Source organism: Salvelinus sp. IW2-2015, linkage group LG32 (genome assembly GCF_002910315.2).
Source record: "Salvelinus sp. IW2-2015 linkage group LG32, ASM291031v2, whole genome shotgun sequence".
Lineage (NCBI taxonomy): Eukaryota > Metazoa > Chordata > Actinopteri > Salmoniformes > Salmonidae > Salvelinus > Salvelinus sp. IW2-2015.
In genome coordinates, this window is record NC_036871.1 from 32459600 (window position 1) to 32469584 (window position 9985).

General features: G+C 43.8%; 1 protein-coding gene and 1 long non-coding RNA gene across 2 annotated transcripts; both read right to left on the reverse strand.

The window, feature by feature from the left end:
* Positions 1–744: 744 nt before the first annotated feature.
* On the reverse strand, positions 745–2444 carry LOC111956667 (zinc finger protein 658B-like). Its single transcript, XM_023977201.2, has one exon. It carries the CDS (start codon positions 2355–2357, stop codon positions 822–824), a length of 1536 nt encoding a protein of 511 aa, XP_023832969.2. The 5' UTR covers positions 2358–2444; the 3' UTR covers positions 745–821.
* Positions 2445–3137: 693 nt separating this feature from the next.
* On the reverse strand, positions 3138–8686 carry LOC111956420 (uncharacterized). Its single transcript, XR_011474603.1, has 3 exons — positions 8492–8686; positions 4567–4720; positions 3138–3375 (listed from the first exon to the last, which is right to left on the reverse strand). It is a non-coding gene; the product is annotated as an uncharacterized lncRNA (long non-coding RNA).
* Between the last annotated feature and the right edge of the window lie 1299 nt (positions 8687–9985).

The window sequence follows — 9985 nt, forward strand, 5'->3', positions numbered from 1 at the left end:
ATATTGTAAGACAACCTGGAAGCGTTCAATAGTTATGGAATTGGGAAGGACAACTGGAAGCGTTCATCAGTTATGGGAATTGCAAGGACAACGGAGCTATTCAGTTATGGGAATTGGGAAGGCACACCCTGGAAGCGTTCATAGCAAGTTTATGGGATCTGGAAGGAAACCTGGAAGCGTTCATACAGTTATGGGAATTGGTAAGGACATACCTGAAAGCGTTGCATCAGTTATGGGAATTGGAAGGACAGACTGGCAAGCGTTCATCAGTTATGGAATTGGTCCAAGACAACTGGAAGCGTTCATCAGTTATGGGAAATTGGCAAGGACAACATCTGGACCAGGGCGTTCATCAGTTTTGGGAATTGGAAGGACAACCTGGAAGCGTTCTCAGTTTACTGGGATTGGCAGGACAACCTGGAAGCGTTCATCAGTTATGGGAATTGTCAGGACACCCTGGAAGCGTTCATCAGTTTATGGGAATTGTCAAGGAACTGGAACGCGTTCATCAGCTTAATGGGAATTGGGAAAGGCACAACCTGGAAGCGTTCATCAGTTTATGGGAATTGTAAGGACAACCTGGAAGCCGTTCATTCAGCTTATGGGAATGTGGGAAGGACAACCTGGAAGCGTCACGTTTCCACAGTTGTTACTGTGTGTCCTTGATGTTCCCGTGGAGTGTAATATGTTGTCATATTAGGGTGGGTTCCTCATTTTACAAGATTAATATGTTGAATTCCAGGCATAAAATACGTCTGATCAGTGTGTGTTCTCTTGTGCACAGTCATTAGGCCTCGCTCCTGTATGTGGTAAGATTTCTCTCAGGTGTGTATTCTCTTGTGCGAAACCAGGGTTCCTGAATTAGTGAATCTCTTCCCACATTCATCACAGCTGTAAGGCTTCTCTCCTGTGTGTGTCCGCTGGTGTGARTGCAGACTGCTCCTTTTACTGAAACTCTTGTCACACTGATCACAGCTGTGAGGTTTCTCTCCGGTGTGAATCCTCCTGTGGTACGTCAAAACCCCYGCCTGAGTGAATCTCTTTCCYCAGTCGGTGCATATGAATGGTTTCTCTCCCGTGTGTGTCATCTGGTGGTACTTCAGATGCTGTGGGGAGCTGAAGCTGCGCTCACAGAGGYTGCAGTGGTAGGGTGTCCCACTGTGTATGCGCTGAACGTGGCATCTCAGGTCCATTGAACACTTGAAGCTCTTGCTGCACTCGGAGCAGTAGTGAGGTTTCTCTCCTGTGTGTCTCTGCTGGTGTCCAGTCAGTTGACCCTTAGTGGTAAAACTCTTCTTGCAATCAAAACAGTGGTAAGGCTTCTCTCCTGTGTGTGTTAACTGATGTGTTTTTAAGGTGCCTGAGAGAATAAAACTCTTCCCACAGTCAGAGCAGGGGTGAGGTTTCTCTCCTGTGTGTGTCAGCTGGTGTCTAGTAAGGTGARCCTTCAAAGTGTAACTCTTGTCACACTCTGAGCAGCTGTACGGCCTCTCTCCTGTGTGGACTCTCTGGTGAATCTTTAAGGAATCAGATCTAGAAAAACTGAGTCCACACTCTGTGCAGCAGTATGGCTTCTTTTTGGAGTGAGTTTGCTGGTGAGATTGCAAGTCACCTGACGTGACAAAACTCATCCCACACTGATCACAGTGGTGCGGCTTCTCTCCTGTGTGCCTTCTCTTGTGAACTTTCAAGGCGCTGGCCTGGGCAAAACTCTTCCCACAGTCAGGGAAAGGGCATTGGTATGGCCTCTCTCCTGTGTGTCTTCGCTGGTGAATTCGCAAGGTTGCCATTGTGGCAAAGTTGTTSTCGCAGTCTGAGCAAGAATACGGTTTCTCTCCCTTGTGAAGACGCTCGTGTTCTTTGAGAGACTGTTGCCAAAGGAAGCTCTTATCACAGTGGAAGCAGTGGTAAGGCTTCTCTCCAGTGTGTATAAGCTGYTGATTCTTCAATGCGKCTGGCGTTGTGCAGCTCGACTCACACTGAGAGCAGTYGTACATCTTCTTCTCTGAATGTGTGAACTTATGTGCCTTTAAAGAGCCAAMTCTTGYAAAGSTCTTCTTGCAGTCAGAGCAMTGATAAGYTTTCTCTCCTGTGTGTARTKTTCMGTGTMTCCCAAGACTGGRTCTYTGTGCAAACTTCTGCCCACATTCAGAGCACTCGTATGGTTTCTCTCCAGTGTGAATCCGCATGTGTCCTTCCAGTGCCCTGGCAGAYGAGAGACTAGCACCGCACTGGGAGCAGCAGTGAGGTTTCTCTTCTGTGTGTCTGACCTCGTGTTCTTTCAGAGATCTGTTGTTAGTGAAACTCAGCTCGCACTTAGAGCAGTGGTATGGCTTTTCTCCCGTGTGAATATGCATGTGAATTTTCAGGTGATCTGACCGTCCAAAACTCCTCTGGCAAACATTGCAGCTGTGTGGTTCACCGGCTGTGACATTCGCTGCGTGTTTGTACAGGCTGAATTAGTGCAAAGCTCAATTTACAGTGGAGCAGTGTGAAGGGCTGTCCAGGTGGTTCGCTTATGCTGCTCCGGAGAATGAGATGATCCTAGCTTCTGCCACACTCTGGACATTGGTAGCCTTTCTCTCCAGTGTGCACTTTGTTATGTCGCAAAGTCCAGTCTTAACAGCAAACCCTCTTCCCACACTTCAGTACATGGTGGGCTTCTCTCCAGTATGTCTTAGCCTGGTGACGTCTTAAAGAAACACATAAACGCTTTTCCCACAGTCAGCGCTATTGGTAAGTTTCTCCCCTGTGTGAATCCTCTGATGTATTCTGATAACTTAGCCGAGGAAAAGCTCCCCCACTGCTCACAGTGGTAAGGCTTTTCTCCTGTGTGTTATTAGTTTGTGTGTCAGACAGTGCTGAAGCCTTGTTGAAACTCTTCCCACACTCAGAGCATGGAACTGGTCTCTCTCCCATGTGAGTCCGCTGGCTTAAAGCCGGATGTAGCAAATCTCTTCCCGCAGTCAGAGCAACAGGGGTTCGCCCGTTGTTTTTCTCCTGTATCCGTAAACCACTGGAGTCTTTAAATCTCTGCCCACATTCTGACGCACTGGTACCGGTTTCTCCAAGGTGAATCCGCATGTGTCCTTCTAGTGCACTGGCCAGTGCAGAGGCTGCGCGCCACACTGGGCAGCAGCAGTGAGGTTTCTCTCCAGTATGAATTCTCTTGGTGTCCTCTAAGGTTTACTTTAGAGGTGTAACTCTTCCCACAGTCAGAGCAGCAGTGAGATTTCTTCCTTGTGGGTCTCTGCTGGTGTTTCTTGAGGTGTTCTGATCTGGAGAGACTTTTCTCTGCCTCCTCAGCATCATGATGTTTAGCCTCCCAAGTTGACAAGCCCCTTCTACTGAGAGAGTGACGGTTAGGACTGCCCCCTGTGAAGCAAAAGGCAGACAGTTATGGTTCCTTCATATCGAAGACAGATTTAGGCCCAGCTTTTCACACTCTTGTAACCGAATTTAAGCATTCAAATCTTCAATGTAAAATCTTATTAAATCTTCAAATTGTCAATGCATCCAAGGGTGAGGGAGTGCTTGTAATGATAAATTAAATCTAGAATTGGCTTCCTACTTCGCAACAAAGACTCCTTCACTTTGTCACCAAAGCCCCTTATACCACCCACCACTACGACCTGTATGCTCTAGTCGGCTGGCCCTCGCTACATATTCGTCGCCAGACCCACTGGCTCCAGGTCATCTATAAGTCTTTGCTAGGTAAAGCTCCGCCTTAGCTCACTAGTCATCATAGCAACACCCACCCGTAGCACGCGCTCCAGGAGGTATATCTCACTGGTCATCCCCAAAGCCAATACCTCCTTTGGCCGCCTTTCCTTCCAGTTCTCTGCTGCCAGTGACTGGAACGAATTGCAAAAATCGCTGAAGCTGGAGTCTTATATTTCCCTCACTAACTTTAAACATCAGCTATCTGAGCAGCTAACCGATTGCTGCAGCTGTACATAGCCCATCTGTAAATAGCCCACCCAATCTACCTACCTCATCCCCATATTGTTTTTATTTACTTTTCTGCTCTTTTGCACACCAGTATTTCTACTTGCACATCACCATCTGCTCATCAATCACTCCAGTGTCAATTTGCTAAATTGTAATTACTTCGCTACTATGGCCTATTTATTGCCTTACCTTCTCACGCCATTTGCACACTGTAAATATACCTTTTTTTCTATTGTGTTATTGACTGTACACTTGTTTATTCCATGTGTAACTCTGTGTTGTTGTATGTGTCGCACTGCTTTGCTTTATCTTGGCCAGGTCGCAGTTGTAAATGAGAACTTGTTCTCAACTAGCCTACCTGGTTAAACTATCATTATGACATCATGGCCACCCTGGTTAAACTATTCATTATGACATCATGGCCACCCTGGTTAAACTATCATTATGACATCATGGCCCTACCTGGTTAAACTATCATTATGACATCATGGCAACCTGGTTAAATAAAGGTGAATTCTTTTTTAAATCTACGTCTTTAAACAGATTGTATTTAGTGGTAATTAATGACATTCAGGGAGTGTACCAAAATACATTTATATAACAGCATGAACCCACTTAGCTCTGGTGTTTTCCTGCAGTCGACCAGCAGCACAGACAGCCTCTTCAGACCCAGCAGTAAGGTGTTACCGGGAGAGGTACGACCCGGGGTTACCGGGAGGGGAAGGGGGGAAGAGGGTTGGAGGGAGAGAGAGGACGGGACAGATGTTTCCTGTTAACCCAAAAAGAGAGTAGGAGTGTTGTCATATTGGTACAAAACAATAATGATCTAAAATAAGTCTTCAACTATTAAACCTTGGTCCAGAGAACGGTTCCTCGGAGTTGTTCCTGATGTCCTATTATAGTCTAGTGTTGCATTACGGGAACTGTGTCTCCATGTATAGCTCTTACACCCCGAGGACTTGAGAAGGGCACAAACAACAACCTCTGCATCATCATCATAGTTGCTTTGAGAAGGTGTTAACCCATGTCAGTAATTTAAAACACTAAAATTATTCCAATCCCGTTTAAAAAGGCAAATATTAAAGGACCCCCTCCTACAGAGGAAGTTGATGAGGTTAGCTGAAATATTAAAGGACCCCTCCTCCAGAGGAAGTTGATGAGGTTACCTGAAATATTAAAGGACCCCTCCTCCAGAGGAAGTTGCAGCCACTATTTCTACCTAATTCCTGTCCTAGTGCAGAAATGCTAGTTTAGTTCCAACCAATGAAAACCGACTAATAATTGATTAAAATCGGGGGTGCACTTCTCCACCTTCCTCTGTGTGTACAGCCATTATAGTTTCTGGCACAGCCCACAACTCTGCGATTTGTAACCAACAAGCCAGGAGGAGGACCCTTCACTCTCCTCCTCCCTCTTCTGCAACAGAATGGAATGATCAAGGATGAGTACAGAGTTTAGTGGTAATACTGCAGTAATACCAGCTAACCTACTCCATGGACCAATAAAGCTAGCCAGCCAGGTAACTATTCACAACTGTGGATAATTGGTTCCAAAGATGTTTCAAGCATAATAGTACCTGTAACTATTACATTTACATTTAAGTCATTTAGCAGACGCTCTTATCCAGAGCGACTTACAAATTGGAAAGTTCATACATATTCATCCTGGTCCCCCCCGTGGGGAATGAACCCACAACCCTGACGTTGCAAGCGCCATGCTTTACCAACTGAGCCACACGGGACTATGCTATGCTATGCTGGCTAGCTACCATTGACCTGTTTTTCTGATAGCCTAATTATCTGTAGGTTAGGTAGTTAGTAGCTAGCTCCAAATGTGGCTAGCTTGTAACTAAAATAAGAGCTGGAACGACCTAGCAGTAATGTTTACAAGTGTCCCCACTAGCTGGCTACTAGACGACCGACAAATTCAGAAAGTATTCAGACCCCTTGAATTTTCCACATTTTGTTACGTTACAGCCTTATTCAAAAATTGACGAAATTAAAATGTTTTCCTCATCTACACACAATACCCCATAATGACAAAGCAAAAACTGTTTTTTTAGAAATGTTTGCAAAAGTATAATTTTTTTTAAACAAATACCTTATAAGTATACAGACCCTTTGTTATGAGACTCGAAATTGAGCTCAAGAGCATCTTGTTTCCATCGATCATCCCTGAGATGTTTCTACAACTTGATTAGAGTCCACTTTTGGTAAATTCAATTGACTGGACATGATTTGGAATTGCACACACCTGTCTATATATAAAAGGTCCCACAGTTGACAGTGCATGTCAGAGCAAAAACCAAGCCACGAGGTCAAAGGAATTGTCCGTAGAGTTCCCTCGGGCCTGGAGGGAAGTAAACGTCATTCCGATACCTGAGAATAGTAAAGCATCCATTACTGGCTCAAACAGCCGACCAATCAGCCTGCTACCAACCCTTAGTAAACTCCTGGATTATTATTTGTTTGACCAGATACAATGCCATTTCACAGAAAACAAATTCACAACTGACTTTCAGCACGCTTACAGGGAGGGGCACTCAACATGTACAGCACTTACACAAGTGACTGAAACAAATTGACGATAAGAAGCTTGTGGGAGCTGTTATATTAGACTTCAGTGCAGCTTTTGCCATTATCAATCAATCTGCTGCTGGGAAAAGCCTGTTAAGGATCGAGAGTTCTGTCTAACAGAACACAGAGTGTTCTTTAATGGAAGCCTCCCCAACATAATCCAGGTAGAATTCGGAATTCCCCAAGGCAGTTGTCTAGGCCCCTTCGTTTTTTCAGTCTTTACTAATGACCTGCCACTGGCTCCGAGTAAAGCCTGTGTGTCTATGTATGCTGATGACTCAACACTACTCACGTCCGCTACCAACGGGAATTGAAATCGCCGCTACACTTAAAAGAGCTGCAGTCAGTTTTAAATTGGGTGGCAAGTAATAAAGTAGTACTAAATATTTAAAAAACTAAAAGTAATGTATTTCAGACAAATCATTCCCTAAATGTTAAACTCTAAACCAATTATTGTAATGAATAATGTGTAACTTAATCATGTTGAGGAGACTAAACTGTTAGAAGTAACCCATGATTGTAAACTGTTAGGGTCAAAACATATTGATACAACAACAGCTAAGATGGGGAGAGGTCTGTCCATAATAAAGCGCTGCTCTGCCTTAACAACGCAATCAACAAGGCAGGTCCTACGGGCCCTAGTTTTGTTGCATCTGGACTGCTGTCCAGTCATGTGGTCAGGTGCCACAAAGAGGAACTTAGGAAAATTACAATTGACTCAGAACAGAGCAGCACGGCTGGCCCTTAAATGTACACAGTGAGCTAACATTAATGATATGCATGTCAATCTCTCCTGGCTCAAAGTAGAGGAGAGATGCATCACTGCTTGTATTTGTGAGAGGTGTTGACAAGCTGAACTACTGGCACACAGCTCGGATACCCATGCATACCCCACAAGACATGCCACAAGAGGTCTCTTCACAGTCCCCAAGTCCAGAACAGACTATGTGAGGAGCAAAGTACTACATAGAGGCATGAAGTAACTCAGCAGGAGAACCAGATTTTAAAAACATTAAAAATACAACTTATGGAACAGCGGGGACTGTGAAGAGACACACACATGACAACATACGCACTATATACACACACAAGTACACAGGGATTTATTTGGGTTGTAGATTTGTAGAATAGTAGCGGCCAGAGGGAACACAATGTGAAATCTGCTGTGAAATGTTATGTAATGTTTTTATTTTTGTTAAAAGCTTTGGCAGCAACTAATGGGGATCCATACTAAATACAAACCAGACTAATTATAATATACTACAGTAGGTCTATCCATTCAGGCTAATTATAGTATACTACAGTAGGTCTGTCCATTCAGACTAATTATAATATACTACAGTAGGTCTTTATGAATTATGAAGCCTTTATGTGTTTTCATTACATATTTGCTTAAAAATTCAGTAAAGTGGTTTGTTTACTACATGATTCCATATGTGTTATTTCATAGTTTATAACCAGACTGTCCAACAAATACAATTCCTATGTCAAGTCGCGTTTACAACGATTATACATTTTATTTTATTTAAATGTTATGAAGAGAAGAGAGATGAAAAACATTGATTCTGATATTCTGCGACCAAATTAACTTAACTGTAGGCCGCAGCAAAACCTTGGATTTTCTTAAACGAGCTACCGACTGGAGAGCCGGGCATATGTCTGCTCCTGACATATGCCCGGCTCTCCAGTTGGTAGCTCGTTCAGGAAAATCCAAGGCTTTGCTGCGGCCTACTTAAGCAGTCTTCCATTCAGCAATTCACGGCCATTATTACCGTTCGGGAGAGCAACGAGATATTAAACTATGTAAACAATACTTAGTAAAGCAAAATTAATTCAACAATAAATTAAACTGTGCTCTAAATTAAAGAGTGTGTCACCACCTGACGGAGCTCCAGGAAACGTGTTACGTCGTTCGTTCCCGCCATCGTGTTTTTATATATATATTTTACATGTATCTAACTCACCTGATTCATTGTTTACGGTCGGTCGTTTGCAGAGTTCAGGCCAAATTAACCAGATGAGATGTTTATCCCTAGTCTGTTGAATTGTAGATTTGGGAGGTATCGTTATATTCTAACCTACGACTCTCAGCCTAAAGTCCCGAAAGAAAAGACAGACTCCGCCTTCACATCCGTTCCATTGAAACCATTTCCTTCACGTTACCACTCTGCTGGTAGCAGATCATGAAATGGCTGCAGAAAGGCGGATCTATTTTTTTCAAAATAATAGTCGTCCTGCAACAACAAGCGAAGTTTATAGATTTTTGAAGCACTATATTGCAGTACAACTGTGCACAGCATTTCAACAGCATAAATGTATTTCATTTCACTTAACACAAATGTTAATGTGACACGTAAAGTGTTGGTCCCATGTTCCATACGCACAAAAAGCTTATTTGTTTACTTCCCTGTTAGGGAGCATTTCTATTTTGCCAAAATAATCCATCCAGGTTTTTTTTTTATCAAAAAGCTGATTAAACAACATGATCATTACACAGGTGCACCTTGAACTGGGGACAATAAAAGGCTGCTCTAAAATGTGCCGTTTTGTCAAACAACATGATGCCACAGATGTTGAGGGAGCCTGCAGTTGGCATGCTGTCTGCAGGAATGTCCACCAGAGCTGTTGCCTGATAATTTATCAGATAATTTATTGTTAATTTCTCTACCATAACCTGCTCCCCAACATCATTTCACAGTATTTGGCAGTACGTCCAACCGGCCTCACAACCGCAGACCACATGTAACCATCCTGCTGCTGTATGGAGAATCCACCGAGTACCACGTGTAAGCGTTATCATCCAGCCACATTTCAGTATTTATTTTTATATTTTATTTAACCTTTATTTAACTAGGCAAGTCAGTTAAGAACAAATTCTTATTTACAGTGACGGTCTACCCCAGCCAAACCCAGACGACGCTGGGCCAATTGCACGCTGCCAATCACGGCCGGATTGAGTCAGCCTGGATCCGAACCAGGGACTGCAGTGATGCCTCTAGCACTGAGTAGCAGTGCCTTAGACCGCTGTGACACAGCCTGGAATCGAACCAGGACTGTAGTGCCTTAGACCGCTGCGCCACTCAGGAGCCCCACATACAAAAATAGTTCAGCTTTTCAAGTCTCTGTGATGGGAGACTCTCGAACAAAGCTCATCCATCTTATTCTCCAACTGGACATTTAGCCAATAGAAATTAGGAGAGGGCCGTTTGGTTTTTCTTCGCCTCAATTTCACTACGACTCCACCTCGTCTACCGCGTTTACGGCTGCGGCATTTTGGTAGCCCATGGAACAAAGAAATAAAGTCCGGTAGACAGTGGAACACCAGAGAGCAAATCAAGTGCACCCACAGACCTACCGCTGACCAATCAGATAGCTCAGATATCTGTACAGTATCCTCAATATTTTTGGTTTTAAACCATGACCACAGAGACTCAATAGAATATTAAAGAGCAGCTTTT